This window comes from Syngnathus typhle, linkage group LG7 (genome assembly GCF_033458585.1).
Source record: "Syngnathus typhle isolate RoL2023-S1 ecotype Sweden linkage group LG7, RoL_Styp_1.0, whole genome shotgun sequence".
Classification (NCBI taxonomy): Eukaryota; Metazoa; Chordata; class Actinopteri; order Syngnathiformes; family Syngnathidae; genus Syngnathus; species Syngnathus typhle.
The window spans coordinates 12,539,649-12,560,788 of record NC_083744.1 but is presented as its reverse complement, the minus strand read 5'-3'; the positions used below and the strand labels follow the sequence as shown (position 1 = coordinate 12,560,788).

At 39.9% G+C, this 21,140-nt stretch overlaps 1 protein-coding gene across 4 annotated transcripts in view; it reads left to right on the top strand.

The window, feature by feature from the left end:
* Positions 1-20,678, top strand: part of mical2b (microtubule associated monooxygenase, calponin and LIM domain containing 2b) — a 29,000-nt gene extending 8,322 nt beyond the window's left edge. Inside the window, exons 2-37 of one of the 4 annotated variants that reach the window (XM_061282590.1) lie at positions 88-438; positions 1,391-1,598; positions 2,020-2,136; positions 2,455-2,556; positions 3,227-3,382; positions 4,130-4,230; positions 4,377-4,634; positions 4,725-4,840; positions 6,366-6,492; positions 6,659-6,740; positions 7,004-7,151; positions 7,653-7,852; positions 8,011-8,081; positions 8,346-8,408; positions 8,538-8,663; positions 9,092-9,271; positions 9,406-9,627; positions 9,772-9,906; positions 10,230-10,649; positions 10,779-10,880; positions 11,021-11,113; positions 12,388-12,574; positions 12,671-12,735; positions 12,889-12,970; positions 16,163-16,297; positions 16,972-17,022; positions 17,169-17,290; positions 17,373-17,582; positions 17,700-17,878; positions 18,045-18,376; positions 19,161-19,228; positions 19,332-19,421; positions 19,537-19,630; positions 20,094-20,205; positions 20,296-20,369; positions 20,446-20,678. In XM_061282590.1, coding sequence (XP_061138574.1) covers positions 175-438; positions 1,391-1,598; positions 2,020-2,136; positions 2,455-2,556; positions 3,227-3,382; positions 4,130-4,230; positions 4,377-4,634; positions 4,725-4,840; positions 6,366-6,492; positions 6,659-6,740; positions 7,004-7,151; positions 7,653-7,852; positions 8,011-8,081; positions 8,346-8,408; positions 8,538-8,663; positions 9,092-9,271; positions 9,406-9,627; positions 9,772-9,906; positions 10,230-10,649; positions 10,779-10,880; positions 11,021-11,113; positions 12,388-12,574; positions 12,671-12,735; positions 12,889-12,970; positions 16,163-16,297; positions 16,972-17,022; positions 17,169-17,290; positions 17,373-17,582; positions 17,700-17,878; positions 18,045-18,376; positions 19,161-19,228; positions 19,332-19,421; positions 19,537-19,630; positions 20,094-20,205; positions 20,296-20,369; positions 20,446-20,678 — 5,325 coding nt within the window. In that variant the 5' untranslated portion in view covers positions 88-174. Of the gene's footprint in view, positions 1-87; positions 439-1,390; positions 1,599-2,019; positions 2,137-2,454; positions 2,557-3,226; positions 3,383-4,129; positions 4,231-4,376; positions 4,635-4,724; positions 4,841-6,365; positions 6,493-6,658; positions 6,741-7,003; positions 7,152-7,652; positions 7,853-8,010; positions 8,082-8,345; positions 8,409-8,537; positions 8,664-9,091; positions 9,272-9,405; positions 9,628-9,771; positions 9,907-10,229; positions 10,650-10,778; positions 10,920-11,020; positions 11,114-12,387; positions 12,575-12,670; positions 12,736-12,888; positions 12,971-16,162; positions 16,298-16,971; positions 17,023-17,168; positions 17,291-17,372; positions 17,583-17,699; positions 17,879-18,044; positions 18,377-19,160; positions 19,229-19,331; positions 19,422-19,536; positions 19,631-20,093; positions 20,206-20,295; positions 20,370-20,445 lie in introns of those variants that run through there. The other 3 variants (XM_061282591.1, XR_009714895.1, XR_009714896.1) reach the window with 3 other exon arrangements.
* The last annotated feature ends 462 nt before the right edge of the window (positions 20,679-21,140 follow it).

Below are 21,140 nucleotides of genomic sequence, written 5' to 3'. Positions count from 1 at the left end.
ATTTGGATTATTTTTACACACGTTCATGTATTCTGTTTTATCAGTGAATAATCTTGTATTCATTATTTCTTTATTTTCCATTCCCAGATATGCATGGCAACATTCTAGGACAGAGTTCTCAGAGTGTGCAAGGAGTCAAAAGGGGAAAGGAGACATTGGTAACAATCAGACAGGATGGGCAAGACGGAGGATGAGCGAACCGCTAAGGCTAGTCAACTCTTTGAGAACTTTGTCCAGATGTCCACATGTAAAGGAACTCTGCAGGCCTTCAGTATCCTCTGCAGGCAGCTGGAACTGGATCCGCTGGATTATAGCAATTTCTACAGCTCACTGAAAGCAGCAGTCAACTCCTGGAAGGTCAAACCTCTGTGGACCAAATTGGACAAGAGGGCACAGCAAAAAGTGTACAGCCAGAATAAAGCCTCTCAAGGAACTAGGGTAAGACACAGAATTGCTCACAAAACTATAATTCTCAGTATATTAGGTGCACATGCACAGTGTGATATATTACTTTTGCTTTAGCCAATGTTCAGTTATTAAAAGTATGTTTTGACAATTTGTTTATTTCTGTTGAAAATACATTATGGCCAAATGATAAGAATAAAGCTTCTATTGATAAATTACAGTCAGCATATTGAAAATGTTCCCACCAAATCCGAAGCACAAAATAGTCCAAAAGGCATCGACTGAGAGATTAATATTCTGGGGGAGACTAAGGGCCACCATTAAATGGTTTGCCTCAACGAAATACTTCGTCGTGTATGTTGAGATAAATCCAGGGCACACTCCGCCCCTATGTTAGAAAAGCTACACCCTTTTAACATGCTGCTTCAATGACTTCATACATAACTGAAGATAAGATGTCTGGAAAGGAAAGAGTGGCGATAGCAGTGTTGGCTGGCCAAAAACAACAGCTGAATTATTACCCCAGACTCTTTTTTTTTTTTTTTTTTTTAGTGAAAACAAAGTATTTGAAACAAAACACTTTGCTCCTAGCTCGTTGGCCAAGCTGGTTCTAAATTTACATTGTGGGATTTGAACTGTGTGTATGCAAAATTGTATTGTTGCATCTTATTATAATTATAATAATTATTACATTATCCCAGATAAAAGTTTCAGAAAGTCAGTTGTTACTGTGATTATTATTGTGAATTTGTTTTAGTCTTCATTGCTAACCACAGCAAATGTCTTGTTTGGTTATTCTGTTTTGGTTGTGCTGCAATTAAAGGACAGAGTCAGCAAAGGAAAATGTTTTCTTACTTTTAATTTAAACAGTATGTCTTTGCTAATCTAAGTACTTCCACACTACAAATATACATATTAATGTTATCATGAGCCCAAATTGTCTTCCCCTCGAGTAGTTCTTGATCACCTCTCTAACCCTGTTTAGTGTCTGATCATTGGTGGCGGACCTTGTGGTCTGCGGACAGCCATCGAGCTGGCTTTGCTGGGTTGTAATGTGGTGGTGATTGAAAAGAGGGACACGTTCTCCAGGAACAATGTGCTTCATCTGTGGCCATTCACCATTGAAGACCTCCGAGGCCTTGGTGCTAAGAAGTTCTATGGCAAGTTCTGTGCTGGGTCCATCGATCATATCAGTGAGTACATTTGGCTGGCATTGTTTTTAATAGTTCCCTTGAAATATCATTGTTTCCAGTGCTGAGGAAGCACTGAATAAAAGCAATACTTTTATTTCACAAACACTGTTTCATTAGCTTTACTCTTCCCATGAATAATGCGGAATTATTTCTGGATTTGGAATAATATTATTGTGATGTGTGATTTTTCCAACCATGTTCAAAGAATGTACTGATTAAAAATGAAACATTAAATGACAAAAAAAAGAGTGCGAGTCAAGAAGAGAAATTGCAGCACTGTAGTAACATCCATGCATCTTCATTTAATGAATGGATGATTTGTGTACGTATGCTAATCTGCCCTTAGTTTTACAATTATTATTATTATTTTTTTTTTGATATATACATGCATCCTCTCTGCAAGTGCTAATATCTCTTCCAGGTATCCGTCAGCTCCAGTTGATGCTGCTTAAAATTTGTCTCATTCTGGGCATTGAAGTTCATGTCAATGTGGAATTCATTAAACTTGTTGAGCCACCAGAAGAACAGACTGACGACAGTAAGTTTCTCTTCATAAACATTGGTAATGTATATTAAAACAGAGTAATCCGAACACGGTGGGAATGTAGTTTTGATCTCTTTGTGTGTCTTGGCATGTGAAGAAATTGACAATAAATTTACTTTTGACGGTCACTAATCTCAGCATTCACGCTTTCCCATTGTTCCTCATGCAAATCAAAACTTTGTCGCTTAATAAACAGCAGCACATGAAAGATTCCCCTTCTCCACACTGTTTTCAATTGAACAGCATTACTGCTGAACACGTCACATCCAACTCCCTGTCATCTTTGTTAACCAGACTGGTTTGCTTTGCTAGGTCCGAGTTGGAGAGCAGATATCCAGCCTTCAAATCACCCCGTCTCAGACATGGACTTTGATGTGGTGATTGGAGCTGATGGACGCAAAAACACATTAGATGGTAAAGTTAAAGAAAATATCAGGAGGAATCGGATTGTGGACTATTATACTTTGTGATTGTGCTTTTTTTAGTCAGTCTTTAAATGTTGTCCTATTGTTCACATTATTAGCCCAAACAAGCTTAAGGAATGTTTTTCCCCCCAAAAGTAGTATGCTAAGTGCAACTCTGTAGTCAAAGCACTGTTTATTTTCTGTGAATAGTTCCAAAGCTACCCTCCATCACTGACTAAAGCATTTCCTGTTTACATGCTTTTAAGTGGAAGGCAAGTATTGTATAATGTCCATCCGAGTTTGTGGTCGAGGTCATAATTTTCATTTTTTTTATTCCTGCTATACAGCCTGTTAAATAGCTCCGCTATATTTGCGTAAAGATTTTACAGCCAAATGTCCCACAGCTGCACAACCCATTAGCCACAGATTTTGAATACCAAGCTTATTTTAATGTCCTCTGTGCCCCTGTAGTATGACAAGCTGTCATCTCTTACCAGAAGCATACCGTTTAAATTCATGACAAGCACACTGTTATTATCAGGCAAGTTTGTTGCCCAGCTATGTTCTACTTTGTAAAACTTTGATTCCCCTGAATTGGTCAAATAGAATCAATGCCTTTTAAAGTTGAATTGTTTTTGGCTGTTGTTGTTCACAAACATTTCTTTCTTTGCTTTTGGTAGGTTTCAGGCGCAAGGAGTTTCGAGGAAAGCTCGCCATTGCTATTACGGCAAACTTTGTCAACAGAAACACCACAGCAGAGGCCAAAGTGGAGGAGATTAGTGGAGTTGCCTTTATCTTCAACCAGAAGTTCTTCCTTGAACTCAAGGAAGAAACAGGTTAATCACCAAAATATTGCCCCTGTATATACCCTTAAATTTCACAAGACAATGATCCAAAACAGAAAGCGGAATCTGGACCAAAATGCTTCCTAACTAAACAAATCAAGGCTTTCAAATGGCCAAGTCTAGACATGGATCAAGTGAAAATCTGGAGATCTGAAAACTTCTGTTTACAAACACTCTTCGTCTAATCTACCTGGTGCTGTTTTGCAAGGAAGAAAGTGTCTGTCTGTCAATCTATCTTATCCCCTGATCTTAACCCTCAGGGGCCAGTTGTTCTAAACTCTGTTATTTTTTAATCACTGGTTCAGATTGTTTAATCGACCGTTGAGTTTAACGGCACATTCATCTTAGTGAAAATTCTGTTGAATTTCACCATGTGATAATTTGACATCAAAGTTAAAATATCTAAGGAGCTACGTAACTTCTTAATCGTATGGTTTGAAGTGCTGCGCTTAAGCAGTGTAATGAAACTGCAACAAAAATACCGACAATCATTAGCACAGTCCACTGTTAAATTTTGTATTAAATACAGAATGCAATGAATACAATCTATATTAGACTTAACTAGTTTAAATATGCCACAGGCCTCTGTGCGCTAAGGAAAAAAAAAGACCAATCAAAATTTGAAGAATTGTGACACCCTGTACATATAGACTATTATATTATACTATAGTATTATACATACTTTAAGTGAAATGTCAGTTCTAAATCTCGAGTTTGTCTTTGTCTTCATATTTTCAGGAATTGATTTGGAGAACATTGTTTACTACAGAGACAACACTCATTACTTTGTTATGACTGCAAAGAAGCAGAGTTTGCTGGACAAAGGGGTCATTATTGATGTAAGTTCACATGTTCATAGAGCGGCTTGACTCAGTGGTCGTAAATATTCAATTAGGAATGCAACCCCCCATCTCCCTAAATAATTACTATACAAGTTGATGTTCTATATATAGTGTTGATTTCCTCTTTTTTGTTTTTCATATAGGATTATGTAGAAACGGATCGTTTACTAAGCACTGACAATGTAAACCAGGAAGCATTGCTCTCGTATGCCCGAGAGGCAGCTGATTTTGGCACAAATTACCAGCTACCATCACTGGACTATGCTATCAACCACTACGGCCAGCCAGATGTGGCAATGTTTGACTTCACCAGCATGTATGCCTCGGAGAATGCTGCTCTGATCAGGGAAAAACATGGACACCAGCTACTGGTTGCACTAGTGGGAGATAGTCTGCTTGAGGTCTGTATTGTCAGTGGAAATAAGCACTAACTCGATCTTTAGAGAAATTATTCTCCTTGACCAAGATGATGATGATGATTCTCTCCACAGCCTTTCTGGCCGATGGGTACAGGTTGCGCGCGAGGTTTTTTGGCAGCTTTTGACACAGCTTGGATGGTGAAGGCCTTTGCACAGGGGAAGAGCCCTCTGGAAATTCTGGCCGAGAGGTTATGTGGCATTGCTTTTCTTTCTCGAACAAGAAATAAGTTGTCTGCCAATATCCTTGATTGTTTTCATTGTGCATCGACTACAAATTATCTTCACTTCAAAAAATAGAGCTATTCCGAGTAGAGATGCACCGATCCGATATCTGGATCGGATATCGGTCCCGATATCAACAAAATAGATGGATCGGGTATCGGGATATACAGCCGATTTTTGAGCCGATACTTTCCTTAATCTATTGGGACGCGGGCTCCGTCATACGCCAGCAGCACGTGTGCCGCATGCCACGAGAGTTTTCTAAATAAACGCAAACATGGAGCGAACGTTCGCTTCTCTTCCCCGGGTTGCTAAGCGGACGTCAAACCATGCGCGTTCGCTTCTCTTCGGGTTGCTAATGGGACGTCAAAGGCTGCGCGTTCGCTTCTCTCCCGAATGGGGGGGGGGCTAATCGGATGTGAAACGCTGCGTGTTCGCTTCTCTTCCGGGGGGGGGTGTTAATGGGACCTCAAACGCTTTGTGTGGCGGGCTCCATCTAGTGTGGAAACTGAGAAGCTGAGCTCAAGCTTCTTGTGCGGGCCATATTCAATTATGTTTTCGGAATTTGCTGCGGGCCAATAAAAACTGGACCGTTAGTTTGGACACCCCTAATTTAGAGCAAAGAACTGTGTAGTCTGCCTGATGCCATTGCCTTTGGTCTTTTCTGTTCCACATGTAGAGTTATGTAGCTTGTTAAGTTTGAACTGGACTGCCCCTACACCTGTCTATGGACCCCGTGGAGGCTATTTTGTGTGTTTTGGGGTGTTCTCTTGTATTGAGGGGTGCTGGTTGGCCGCTGTTACTTTTTTTCCTTTGTCTTTTAGCTTTGTTTTGCTTTGATGGCTTTTATCTTGAGCACTTTCTGCCTTTCTTTGTGGCACCGTTGTGTGGCAGCCTTATGAGAGCCTATTGAGTTGCGCTCATGCCATCTGTGTGTCTTTTGTATACCCACTCTGTGGTATGAATACGGCTGGGGCCTGAATTTCCCCACCCCTGGGGATCAATAAATATACAATCAATCAATCAATCAAGTCAACCATAATATCGGATCGGTATCGGGTATCGACCGATACGCAAAGCCACGGCATCGGTATCGGAACTGAAAAAGTCGGATCGGTGCATCTCTAATTCCGAGCAATCTTTTTAAGATATTTGAACAATTCTACTCGTCTCTGATTTCAAAACTAGTTAGTCATCAATTAGTTGTGTATGCGTATAAGATAGTAAGTCGTTTACAGTCATATTGGCCCTCCGAAGGAAACTATGGCTCTAATGCGGCCTGCGACAAAAATGAGTTTGACACCCCTGGTCTACAGCATCAAAACAATGAATGCAAAATAGAACAGTCCAGGAGGATTGTTAGCATTTTGCAAACAAAATACAGCCTCCCTTTTTGAATGTTCTGCAAGGATAACTAATCTTTACAAATAATGATAATGCAGTGTGATACCTACAAATTGTTCCTCAGTTGTTTGTTGTATCATTCTTTAGGGAGAGCATCTATCGGCTACTTCCCCAGACCACACCAGAGAACATCAGTAAAAACTTTGATCAATATACCATTGACCCTGCAACCCGCTATCCCAACCTTAACTCCAGTAATGTTCGCCCCCACCAGGTCAGTCTAACGCTTATTGAAAATGAATCCATTATTACATAAAGGAGTGCAGTTGCAATTTTGGATGGAGATACCCAGTGTTACTGCTTGCTCAAGGATAAAAATGAATTGTGTTATGTGTCATTGCTTTACTAAAAAGAGCATCACTTCATTTTCTACCTCTAAGGTGCGCCACCTGTTCAATGATGGCAAACATGACTCTTCTCACTTTGAAGGTCCCATAGGTAGACCTGTCTACCTTTCCAGAGGTGAGACTCAAATATCAAATACGTTCAAAGCCTAATAAACACGACGCTCCATTGCTGCTCGTTGCCATCGGTGCTTGTTGCCATTGCCATTAGCGCCAGCCCCATCGGCGCTCCAAAAATGCCTCCGCATACAAGGCGTGGGTGGCGACGAGGACCGATGGTAACGAGTGCCGATGACGGCAAACGGTGTGCGTCAAAATCACTTTATTTCAAGCCTAGCTGTTCTAAGTTCAGTAACGTGAATAATGTTCTTTCTTATACAGAATCTGAGGTGTGCCCCAACAGGCTGCTGACGTGGTGTCAGAGACAGACTAATGGCTATAGAGGGGTCAACATCACCAACCTGACATCCTCCTGGAGGAGTGGCCTTGCTCTTTGTGCACTCATACATAGGCAGAGGCCTGAGCTCATGTGAGAATGCACTTTCTGTATTCCTCCCAAAGTATTGCAACAACAATTCCTCTGTTTTTGCCTCAAACTTAAGACATTTGGTTTTGAAATGTGGTGGGGGAGAGCAATGGGTTTGTATGTTTTTTTTTTTTCTTTTTACAGTTTAATTATAAAATAATAATTTCACTTGGTTTGCCTTTGTGAGGTACTGAGATTGGATTGATGATTGGAAACATTGAATTATGAAAAATAGACAAAAATATTTAAATGAAGGGAGCAAAGCACCTGTTCTTGAAATTGAATGCACTTTGTCATTGGATTGCAAACAGTCCACGATGTATTGAAAATTAATATTTATAATTGATTTCCCATCTTCGCACAGTTTCACAATTGCTTGTTTTTCACCCATGTGATTGTCAAGATAGTTATACTGCTAACTTGTGATCTTCAAAGGCAGAACTCGCTAGCATATGAATTTGAGCATTGATAATGAACATGTCTGTGATTGTCTTTCTGTTTCAGCGACTATAACTCCCTTTATGAAGATGACGTAGCAGCAAACAATCAATTGGCATTTGATGTGGCTGAGCACCACCTCGGGATTCAGCCAATGACGACTGGAAAGGAGATGCTCGCTGGGGCTGAACCAGACAAGCTGCTAATGGTTTTATACTTGTCCAAGTTTTATGAAGCCTTCAGGAACTTGCCTGGAAACAAAAAAGGTCAAGGTTAAAAAAACATTTTGTTTGTTTGTTGTTTCTTGCATGCATGTGCGTGTGTGTGTGACTTTTGAGAATGTTTTGTTTTATCCCATACCTTTATTGCTTAAGTATTGCCTACTTTTTTTTTTTTTTAAATCTAATGTGCTTCTACATTCCAGGAGCAAAAGAAAGGAATGAAAATATTGAAAGAGAAACAGGACAAAGCCAACCCAGGAAGAGGATCCCAAAGGTTGTATAACACTCTTTGGAATGAACCAACTTGTTGAATTAACCAATGGAAACGCTTTATGTCACTTGGCATCTTGTCAGAGAACCATCATTGCTCTTTTGATATAAAAAAATATTTTCTTTCAAGTCATTACATTGGTAAAGAATGGGCATGAAACTGGTTAGATGGATTATTGGATGTCTGCTGGGTGTATATTGCAAGGAAAATTATCATGTTAAGGTTTAATTTTATTATAATAAAGGAATCTTGTGCTTGCTCTCGCAGGATGACAAGAAAATGGACGATGATTCAATTAATAAAAGGCGACGCAAGGGTAACGTCACAAAGGTAGGCCAATTATATCATCATATTTAAAAAAGAAGTGAAATAGTTCCTCTTACATTTCGACCATTTGATGAAGTTTATGACTATTCTTCACATGATCTTGCTTCATATTCTTTGGGTCCATTGGGCCAGTTATCCTGTCACAGTGCGCCCTCAGCAGGTGAGGATGGGAAACTGCGGGAGAACAAGGTCCGATCCATGGCAACCCAACTGCTGGCCAAATTTGAGGAGAACGCGGCAGAAAAAATGCATGGCAAGGTCGGATATCAAGAAGTAGTCAATGCATCAACATTTGAGAAATTTATGAACCCTTGGGTGCATGGGCTTGTCTTATTTCTGCGTCCATTGCTGCAAAACAAGTGGAAATAGAGAATTAAAATGAAAGCACCCTAAAAAGTGATATTCTACCTAAAAATAAGATACGTTTGAATTGATTGGGGCGTGGTGTAATACAGTGGTACCTTGACTTATGAGTAAGTAGACTTTTTAAAATTTTCAGGAAATGAGTGAGCCAATCACTGGGCCAATTTGTTTCTTTCATTTGCGAGCAAAATTATAGGTACGGGTGTTAAATGGCAGCAGCAAACCTAACTCACGTCACAGCAAGGTGCAGATTGTGAACAACCAGACATCACTTTATTTCTCTTTATTTTAATATTTGCTTTTCCCATTCCTTCTACAATCAGCCCGAGGATGACCTACCTAACCTGCCCTTTTCTTCATCTCTGTCACCTTCCTCCACCCCACTTCCTCTCTCAAATGAGGAGGAGGAGGAGGAGGAGGGTGAAAATCCCCGCTTTGCAAAGCCCAAGGATACTCCGCCTCCTCCTCCTCCTCCTCCTCTTTCTCTTGGCCGCAAATGGCAGGTATGCTCCACCCATTGTATCTTGTGTCATGTCATTTATGGCTCAGTAGTTTTCAACTTGCTATTCTTACCATAGATGTAGTTTGTCATCACTCCCTACTGTGGCTCCATGTTTCTTTGTCTCCATCTCCTCAGCCTTCCATCTACCTCCGCTTACTGGAGAATCCTGATTCTTACTCAAAACGCGGCAGTCGCTCTCCTTCACCCTCACACCCCAGTAGCCCATTGCGCTCACCAAGCCCTGAACGACACTACACAGAATGCACCTCCCCTGTAGCTAAAGCCAGCCATTATTCTGCCTCTGCTCTGTTGGACACTGATCTTTCCTCACCAAGGTCAGAGGAGGAAATGCAACAGGTGAACATATGGGTGTACCGTATTGGCATTTAAGGAAAGAACAAAGCTTCATTAAATCTTTAGATGCCGTTCACAGTTGTTTGCTTTTTAGTGTTCATTATAAGCTGTAGTATTATTGCTGCCTCTTGTTGGTCCACCCTGCAGAATCAAGCTGAGAGGCTGTCTGCTAGACAGTTTGCACAAAAGACGATAAAGGAAAGAGCTGTCCTCCTTTCGTCCTTGTTTACTGGCTCCGACAAACCTACTCCTGCTCATTTTCCCTCTCTTCCTCAAGCACAGGTTTGAGTTAGTATATTGTTGGCGTCAGGCAGAAACCTCCCATGTTACAATTTGGTGTTTTATTTTTATTTTTTTCCAAAATCTATGCAATATATCAGTCAGGTGAGTTTTTTAAACAACTTATTGATCTATCCAAAGTGTTGAAAATAGCTTGCTGTCTTTGACTATGCAATGTTAATGTTTGAAAAAACATGCCCTTTTTGGGGTCTACTGAAAACTCATAGTTTTGGAGGTATGAGGATTTTGCCCGACGCTAGTAATAGTATGTTGAGTTCTTGTTTTCCTTATTCTACTTCATCCTTTAACTTTTGACTCTTCCCTAGGTTGAACTATCTACCTCTGTCCCGCCTATTCCTCCATCTATAAGCACAAAAATCTACCCTATGGTGCACCCTGTCCCTGACCCCACTGCCCAGGCTGGTTTCTTTAACCCTCTTCACCTCAAGCACAAAAAAGAATCTCCCTTTCCCACATTTCACGTGGACTCTGAAAGTTCACAGCAAACTAGTCAAGCGGATTCCTTGTCTAGTAACAGCAAAGCCCCCACTGAAATATCTGGTTCGAATGCAAGCCAGGATGCCACATCACTCCCTGAAAACCACTTTTCTTCAAGTCCAGTTTTTTCTCTGTTAAACAAAGATACAGGGACTCAATACGGGCCTCAGGGCCGCCTCGAAACACAGCAAATCCACAAAACTTCAAATGAGACATCGGAGAGCCACAAAAATTGTATAAATGCAAAGGTAACACATTTATGACAATAGCAGCATGCATGGCATGAAGCAACCTTGTGCATGCTTTAATTACATACGTCATTTACTAGGAATCAGCACTTTTTCATAGGTTACTCTTCCCTTTGCCGTATGTCTTAGTGCAATGGAAGTTCTGTTCTCAAAGACCATAAAGGAACCGTTCGAAAATCAGTCATTCGTTCTGAGAGTTGTCCAACTGGAGCTCCGAGCTACAGTAAAGAGGTACCAGTTAAAAACCAGTTAAAACCAACCTAAATCCAGGTTTGTTCAGGGAAAGGGTGATCTGTTCTTTTCCTGACTTTCTTTTGTCAATCTTCTGCTTCCCTCTGTTGTCCTTTCATTTGTGTTGATGTCAATGTTAGCGCACAGTTGGAAAGGTGTCTTCAGCCATAGATGCTAAAGCCCAAATGCTAGCCATCCTCTATGAGACAGATCACAGGCCCAGTGCTGCTATGGTAAGATGTGTGTTTTGATATTGCAGTGAGAAATCTAACAGTCGAGTTATTGGGCTTCTCTGCAGTTTTGTTTGCAAAAGATATTCAGAAGTTCTGCATTATGCATGCAATCGCAAGTAACTTGATTTAAAAACAAAACTCGCTCTAAAAGAGTCGTTTCAGCACTGGATAGCTACTGTACAAGGCCAGCTTCATGCTCGCTTAGCACGCCTGATATCGTGTCACATCCTGACTCACATCCTGTCAAATCAATCATGTTTCGTGCAAGATTCAAATTCATTTTTGTTGTATAGTTACTGGACAGGTGCACAGTGAATGACATTCTGGTGCAACATTATGTACAGGACAGTATTATGTTCAAACAAAACGTTTAAAAGAGAAGAGCAGAATGGCACTCAGTAGTGCTGTGCCCTCTGACAAGGCCTAACGATGATGTGTTTGATTACAGCTACACAACTCATCGCCTGCAATCCGTCATAGCTCAAATGATGTAGCAGAGTTTGAGTTTGCAGAGCTGTAGCAGTGTACTGCAATTCAGCAGCTTGAGAGGATAAATGAATAAACAACTCTCATGTATCACGGTGAAATACAACCACAATAATAAACAATTGTGAAATAATTATGGCAGTGTCAATCAAAGCGAGGCGGTATTATCTTTGGAAAGACTCTTTTGGAGTGGATATCATATTGTGCCAGGACATTGGAGGTTGCCTGCTGGGATCCAAGCCTTTGAGGTGTTCTCTCTTTGCTGTTTTGCTTCCCGCCTTTCTTTCTTTCTTTCTTTCTTCCTTCCTTCCTTCCTTCCTTCCTTCCTTCCTTCCTTCCTTCCTTCCTTCCTTCCTTCCTTCCTTCCTTCCTTCCTTCCTTCCTTCCTTCCTTCCTTCCTTCCTTCCTTCCTTCGACATTTTTCAACTATTGCCACTCATTTCACATATTTTTCATTTCAGTGCGCAACTCAAACGCTTGCTTTGTTGTGGAGTGATCGACCGTGTTCTCTGGGTTCATTCTAATAAACAATCTTTTTTACACAATGAGTTTTGGTGCAAACTTTGCTTTATATATATTCTGTTTTAAAAAAATAATAATAATAATCCCGGAATTAAACATGGCTGTTATTCTACTTTTTCTTCTGCGTTCATGCATTTAGGAATATATTCTTGTATCCACTAGTGGAAAGTTTATTCATACTGAAAATGTTCCTATGATTTGCGTAATATGTATTCGTATAGGGTTAAAGTCATTTTAACGTTACCCATGTCCTATCGTTTTCTCAGTGTGTGGGACGTAAGGAATTCCAGTCTGGACTTGGTGGCAGCGACGTCTGCCATTTCTGCTTGAAGCGTGTGTATGTCATGGAGAGACTGAGTGCTGAAGGCTACTTCTTCCACCGAGAGTGTTTCCGCTGTGACGTCTGTAACTGCACACTTCGACTGGGCGGCCACACCTTCAACTCGTATGAGGGTATGCTTGAATCACTGTCAAAATGTACCATTTAATCTTGAAAATCTTGCCTGTGTTGTGAAATACTTTGAATTTGTCATGTTTGTATTCTTCCAGCAAAATTCTACTGTAAGATGCATTATAGTCAATACCAGTCCAGTACACACTTCAGGAAAAGAAAGGTAAATATAACCATGGTATGGTTTGATGTCACAAAAGCTATATTTCAAAATCTTTCGAACGAGATGGTCAAACAGCATGTCTACAAAGAAGACAGAACACACTAACATTGTTATTGTCCTGCATCTGTCATCTCTGTGATTTGATCTGTGCAGGACAACCACAATCACGTCACAGCGTTGGTGCTAGACAAAGAGAGAAACCCATTGACAAGCGACATCCAGACACAACCTCCAGGTACCCTGGTTTCCTTGCTTAAGCGAGGCCTGAATTGGCCGAGGCATGCCAGCCGGGCTGCGTGTGTGATTCCTGGACATCTTTTGGGCTGTGTGCGTGAGTGTTTTGCAGCTCTGAGTACCCATGTGAGAAGCTACTCGCATGATTATGTGTTCCTGTATGAGTTGATGAGCATGGGTTGTTCTCTGCTCTGTGTAATGCTCGAGGTGCTTGGACAGATCAGCCAGGAGCCTCAGCTAGCTTGCGTACTGAGCTGAGGAAATAGTCGAGGGCTCTGTCTTACCTAAGTGTGCTCCGTTTCGTTCCCGATCATGTGGAGTTTGTCTAGCATTCCTGCATTCCAAAGTGCCCTATTGGATATAATATTTTTGAAGGCAAAGTTTATTTTGATAGTCAAGGTATACAACACCTAACTAGTTTCCATTATTTAGTTTTAGCTGGTGAGTGGAAATGTCTAAAATGTCAGAATTTTGTTAATGCAGCATTGATTTGCAACTTGGAAGTAACCTGGAACTTGCTTCAAATCTAACTTTCACAATGCGTTGGATGCTTTTAAACAAACTATAAGAATTCCACATGGCAGTTGACTCGGGATATTGCCTGCTGCACAATGACTGCAATGGAAATGCCAAAACAATGTTTTGTTTACTTTATTTGTTGTCTTTGGTCTAAAATCACTGCACTCAAAACATTTGCACTGGGACACCAGTGATAAAAATTACATTATAGATATTTATTTTGCTTTCTAGTTTAGTCTCGTACTTTGGTTCATTATTATTTTTTATTTTGCCTAAGGCCAACAAAATTGCTCACTTTTAACTCTCAATATTTCTCTAATTTATGTACTTTATGCTTGAAAAAAGACCAAATACATCATTTCAATTTTGCATTTCTCTGGTTTGAGTTTATCTATTTATTTTGAGTATTCTTTCTAAATCTGTTCTGCCTCCAACAATCTTTTCTTATCTATTTTCTTCCTCAGTTCATTCATTCACTTCATTTTGTTCAGTCTAACATTTGCAACAAAAGGAGGGTGACAATTGGCAATTATGTATCATGCATGATTCAATTTGGGAGGTGCTACATTTCTTTTTACCTTCCCACTCCGAAGAATTGTGATGCACAGATGGACATTTTATTGAACGTATCCATCCCTTATTAGTCACTGTATTTCCTGGCAGTCATAACATCAGTGTGACCCTAGTAACCCGTGTGCTTAGCAGTTCCTCACTAACACCCTAATACCAACCAATCTGCCTGCCTCAGTTGATCCATCATAACCATCATCATCAAGCGTCCTACTCTTAGGCTAGTTTGACAGTAATGCGTGTCCACAACTGTGTTACAGAAGACCTCTCCCCTTCAGAACCCCTCTCCAGATCTCTCTCGTGTACCTGCTAGAATTTGTCCAACAAATACGTAGCTGCTTTTTGCTGCACACACCATCAACCGTTTAATATGCTGATATGATGTAGTGAATATACAAAATGACTTTTTTTTTTTTTACTGACGCTCGCTATTTTTTTATTTTTTTAAGCAATACCTAGTATGGCATAGTTAAAAATAAATCAACAATTACAATGGGCAACTTTTTCTGTACTCACTATTCAGACGGGATAATGAGCAGATATTGGCGGACGTGTATTTCAGAAAACTGCTGTAATTAAAGCAAATTATTTGTTTTAAGACGTGCCATGGAGTCATCCTACTGTACATTTTTAAAGTTGAAACATGTTTACGTTCCTTTTCAGCTGCATGTTTACAGGTTCTAGGTTTTTATTTATATTCAAGGATACAGGGCTTTAACAAGGTGTGTTCGCTTTCTTTATTCAAAAATATTGTCTTCGTTGCTGGATATTTAGATCTTGATGTAGTCTACCAACATTTGTATTTCGTTTCCTTCTTGAGAATCTCTGTAAAGAATTCTTAATCTATTTATGCAATGTAAATAGAACTGAAAATAAACCCAAATGATAACAATTGTTTGTGCGTTATTATCAGATATGTTAGTTTGCATTACACGACTTAAAATTGAAATAATATGTATATATTTTTTAATATTTCCATACCTAACCACACAATTAACAATTGCATTCACAGCCATCTGTCAAGAAAATCCTCTGTCTACTTTTGCGTCTAGTTGCCCTAACATCACCTACTTGTCATAATGTTTGTCTGTCACGTTTGGAACTGTGAAAGGACAGGAAATAAAAAGCACATGCCATTTATTCATCTCTACTCAATTGAATTTCATACCTGAGCAAAGCTGAAGTGAATCATGTCTCCTGTCATCTTCTACTGGGCTATATTTCACTCTATTTCTTTTTCTTCGGGTGATGAGGCTCTTTCACATTTTCTCAATTCTTTACACAGTTGCGCTTACGCTTATCAGTTGCTTCTTACAAACCTGTAGCCAACTGAAATGGGAACATCAAACTATAACAGTAAGTATTTTTTGCTCCAAAATTAGTGCACCTATTCTTATTTATTTGTGTACTTATTTGTGTATCTATCTATTTATTTATTTATTTATTTGGCTTTGCTGTAGACTGAATGCATTTGAGTTTGAAAGCCATTAAAATCATTGTGCAAGTGGGATCGCATCGCTTTTTCTGGCCAATAGGTATTTTTTCAGAAGTGATGCAGTTATTGCACACGAAACATTTGTTTCTTTTGTTACAAATTATTTTGTGCATTATACAAGTTGTGTATGAGATACAGATTTTAACACCAATATTTTAATCGATTAAAGTTTAATTTGATTTTTTTCTTGCTTGATTTATATATTTATGTCAAACTCAAATGTGTCAGTCTCAAAATGAAAAATAGAAGAATTGGCCTCACCATTTCCCTACATTTTGTTTTTGTTTATTTTTTTTATTTTTTTTGCACTGATTTAGAGGAACCGTCATTGGTAATATATGTAATGTTGACATCCTTTGATGTGATTCCAGCACTCTGTTGCAATATGTTGAATCGTAACTTAATGTGATCGTGCCAGAGGTTGACACATTGTTTTAGCTAACATTAGACTTGTAGAAATTGAATCTATACTTACTCCTTGCATCATAAGGCTGTGTACCTGTTCTCAAGCTCAATTCAAACAATAACTGTGTATTTAACTCGGCTATTTCTTTGAACTTGAATTGAATTCATTCTCCTTAACCAGTTAGTGTTGTTTTTAATTTCCAGACAGGTCTAACATGCATGCCGCTAGAAGTTTGACAGCTGGTCCCGGAGAAACATTCATGGCTGTGGAAACCCTCGATGTGCCCAGCATAGAAAAGCCTGCAGAGCAAGATGTCACAGAGGCAAAGGGGGCTGAAGGTCAGGATGGTTTTCAGTCCGTAAATTCAATTACATATAGTGTATGTTGAGCAATAACTCAATTCAAATATCATGAATGCTTGGACATTAGAATTAGATCTAAGAACACTATCTTGATAGAATAATAGTCCTTTTTTTTATTCTTACTGTCTGAGAAGTGTTAGACTTTCTTCTTTTTTGTTTGTCCTTGAGAATGTAATATGACTAACAATCTTTTATTCAGCTATGGTGAAGTTATGATATTTTAATCAAATTCATCATCATGTCATTGAAATTGAGGAAAAAAAAAAAGTAGCTGTTCCTAATTTGATACCGCAACTGGATTTAATCTAATGAGATCAAGTGATAATGATGTTGTGACTTTTAAATACAACTTGATTAATCATATGATGCTTGCATTAGTATTTAAACTCCTCTTGAGGTTGGTAGGGAAATAAGGATGTTCATTGCTGCGCTCTAGCTAGCTTTCCATTAATTACTTAAAGCACTCATCTCTATCAAATCGGATGATGAAACTGTCTCTGATAATGCTTGTTCAAACCTTTCTACCCTTTAAAACCTTTTTTTTTCCAAACTGTTGAATTGATCAAACAGAAGTGTCATGACTGATTTCCAATGTCAGTACAGGTTGTTGTCTTTTTGTTTCTTGATCGTTTTCCCCCAAATGTGTGCAGGTCACTGTAAGACCAAACACAGTCTTTTTTGGAAGCAAAGAATCAGAGCAAGTGAGTATATTTCTCTAAAGCTCAACTTTTCCGGCTTTTAAATGCATCGTCATGTATGTTGAAAATTGTAGTGATGATTGTTTTTCCCCGTTAAGCAAATGCCTTATGTAAGCATTGTTTTCTCATCATCCTCCGGCCCCTCCCAGCATTCCCTTTGACATTTGTCAAAAGCTTCCAACGAAGCCGGCCCCGAGACAAAGACGGACCGGAAACTGTTCCTGAAGTGGATTCTGACTTTGAGGATATTGAGTCGGCTGAAAAGCAAACTGTACGCTCACTTTCTTATCCTCTCCATGTTGCCAACAGTATTGGGTATTTGATTAAAAAGTAATTTGGTGTTCTTTACTCAGACCTCAAAAGGCAAGACACCAGCTGATCCCAAACACAGAATTGAGAAGAGCGAAAAGCATCCAAAGCACACAACATGCAACTTGGCCAGTCCAAAGAAATGCTTGATCTTATCTCCCAGTGAGAAAGAGAAACTCTTGAGCTGGGACACTCATTCACATTCAGAGGAAACTTCACTTAATCCAGATGCCAAGACCACAAAGCAACACCAGGTTGAGATATGACTATCACTCTCCTTGTTATAACGCCATGGTCCAACGAGAATTAAATGGAATTCACTTCACCTCATAATGACCTGCATTACATATTCCCCTCTGATGTTTTATCAGGTCCAAGCAGAGAGAGAAGCAGATCAGCCTCAGGCAGATTCCGGCCAGCATGGAGAACTAACTGAAAGCCAATTTGCCAGTGCCTCCTCCCTCTCAGCTTTCCAGCTTATTGCCAACGCCTTCAGGAGGACATTTGGTGTGACCAATCCTTCCAGCAGCTCCAACACAGCCCCCACAATGTTTGTAAAGACACAATTACGTGCGCCACATTAATACTGCTCATATTATACAGATTGTTCTAGAACCCTTCTTATAAGGTGTCTCTTTCAAATGTTTGATTTTGTGATTAAGTGTTTCTGTGATGAGTTTCACACTGCGTTTCGGTTTATTTTTCCATTTCACCAGAAGACCCAGACATGACGGCCAACGCAGACGCAGGCCTTTGTCAGAAGGAGAGTTACATTTTCCCACTGCTGAACCAGCGTTATCCGAAGAGAAGAAAGCTAGAAACCACAAGGCTGGGCCGGAGCTGCCGTCTCTGCAGCAGCAAGTCTGCTTGAAGGGCCGCAGAAACTCTGGGAGGGTTTTCAATGACAACGTTTCGTCACTGCCTTCCAGGAAAGTTACCCTCTTCTCTTCCCTGAGGCTTCGGAAGAGGGAGTCATCAGAGAGTGACAGGAAGGACCAGGAGCTCCAAAAGGAAATCAGGATGATACTTATCAACCTGAGAAACAAAGGTCAGTATAGTGATTCAGACAACCTGAGATAATTAAGAAATCTGGGTAGATTCAAAATGTCTATGGAGCCGAAGACGAGTAAATAGGGTATTTACTTTCAATGTGTTTTAGGGGCTGTTCACATCGCCACATCATCCGATTACCGTGTTTTCCGCACTGGATTATAAGGCGCACCTTCAATGAATGGCCCATCTTAAAACGTTCTCCATATATAAGGCGCACCGGATTATAAAGGGCACCTTCAATGAATGGCCCATTTTAAAACTTTGTCCATATATAAGATATATACATTTGGCCCGCGGGCCGGACTTTGGACACGCCTGCTGTCGTGGCTCAATATTGGTCCATATATAAGGCGCACCTGATTATAAGGCGCACTGTCGGCTTTTGAAAAAAAATGACGTTTTTAGGTACATACACAGAGAGGTGTTTGCCTTTTTAAAGCAGTTCCAATCAACTATTTACCAAAGGTGAAATCCAATGATCAATGGAAACCAGATTCAACTGAACTCAATTTTGAGATTAATTGCAAAGGCTGTGGATACTTAGCAATGTTTTTGAGTTTATCTTTTTAATGTTCTTGTGGGATGCTATAAAGAATTTAAAATAAGAAAATATTTAAGACAGCTTGCGATAAGGCTAATATAAATTGTGGAAGAATTGAAGTGCTGTGCTGTGAATACTATTCTGCAATACAATAGATAAATGTTATATTTGTTGGACATGCCTTTAATGGCCAATTTATTAGTCTCTTAGAAACATTGTCAATATTTTTTTAACCTAGCTTCCAGTCAGCAGAGTTTGGAGGAGCCCAGCTCCACTGATGATGAATGCGAATCGACTCATATGACGGTTCGTACACCTGTATGTAGTTTCTGTAGAGTGCCTGTCTGTGTTAGTGTTGTTTAATCTTGTGTACATTTTATTAAATGTTGATGAAACTTTCTGGTAACAGGTGTCTTCAAAAAGACAACAAAAGAGGCGAGAAAAGACAGTGGCGCTGCAGGCCAAACAAGAACAATTAAAGAGGTTGCATAGAGCTCAGGTACATTTGACCTGTACTACTCCATGTTGTACCTACGTATTTCTCTTCATGTGCTATTTTGAATATTAATCACCGCAGTTTGATTCTGAGTACACCGTGTGTGGTTTTCGTTTAGGCGATTCAGCGGCAACTGGAGGAGGTTGGAGAGAAACAAAGAGACCTGGAGGAGAGAGGAGTGGCCATAGAAAAAGTTATAAGAGGAGAAGAAGGTACTGAATAATGTAGTAGAATGTTGAAAACAAGTACTTACAGAATCAGGCAAGAAGGACTAGAAAAGTCAAACCTCAATAGATGCCCAAACTGAAAATCCCGTCTAATTTTCCTCCCTTCATGTATGCTCCTCTATACAGTGTGTCTTTAATGATATAGCGCAACAAGTAGAGCATGTGATCTTGCCGCAGTGTTTTTATCCCAGTATATGGTTCAGATTAAGGATTATCTTATCTTATTTTATCTTAGATTTGATTCGTACAATAGAAAGTTATGCAATGACCTCCAAAAAAACCCCACAAAATTTGACATTTTCTCAACCCTGTGTTCTCCAAAACGTGATGTCTGATCTTCCTGTGTCACCCGCAATCCCCGTGATTTATTCTTTCAATCCCTTCCGGACCCTGCCCCACCCAATTGTCGATTTTGCCATTCATCCTTGCTTTTGCCTCCTCCTCCAAGGCACTGACAATCAGGAAAATGATGCTGACCAAGCCCACCTTTATCAATCCTGGTTCGAACTGGTTTTGGAGAAGAACAGACTAGCACGATACGAGTCTGATCTCATGATCTTGTAAGTGACTGCATCTGGTCGAGAAATGTGTGACTGGGATGCGCTTTCCATACCTGACCAGTAGAGGTCACTCCTTCCTGTCCGTTTCAGTGCTCAGGAGCTTGAATTGGAGGACATCCAGGGCCGACTGCAGCAAGACCTTCGACGCAGGATGAGTAAAGACGGTAAATCCCACACAGACATGCTGTAAGGAGCCATTGAGCTGATTGTTTGTAGCTTCTCACTTTTTCTTTTCCAAAGATACAAAGAAGAGTGCCTCTGAGCTCCAGAAGGAGCAGGTGATCCTATCTGAGATTATGAGGACAGTGGAGAAGAGGGACATGCTGGTGTCTAAACTTGAGGAGCAAAGGCTGATGGAGAGAGCTGAAGACCAAGACTTGGAAAGCCTTGTGCTGTCTAAAGGCTACCAGTTCCATTGGGCCCAGGCTAATGACAGCTTGGAGTCACATGAGGGAGGCAGTACTGAAGGGTGACTATTAAAAAGACCAGGTCAGATGTCCTAAGACTATGCGCAACACTAGACAAAGTAAGAAAAGTTAACTTTCTATTTAGCTTTTTGTCATTCATAGCCTTCATCCAAGTCTTGCCTATCATTTTTTTAATCAATGAAAGAGACTTGAAAAGAAGACTCAAAATCAAACAAATGACGTAAAAGAAAAAGCTAACATGAGTTGTCAATGTACTTTATATTTACTACTTCTGATCATGACTGACTGCCTTTTTGCACACTTTATAATGCAACTGGCCTGAAGCCACAACTGCTATATTCTTTTTTATATATATATCTACCTATATAAGATAGATTGGTGACAAATACGTCTTATTGTAGGCTACATAGTCACATCTTATCACATGGACTAACCAAACACTTTACTTGGGGTTTCAGTTTTTCACAGCTAGAATTTTGTAATTGCATAATGAATCCACAGATGTGC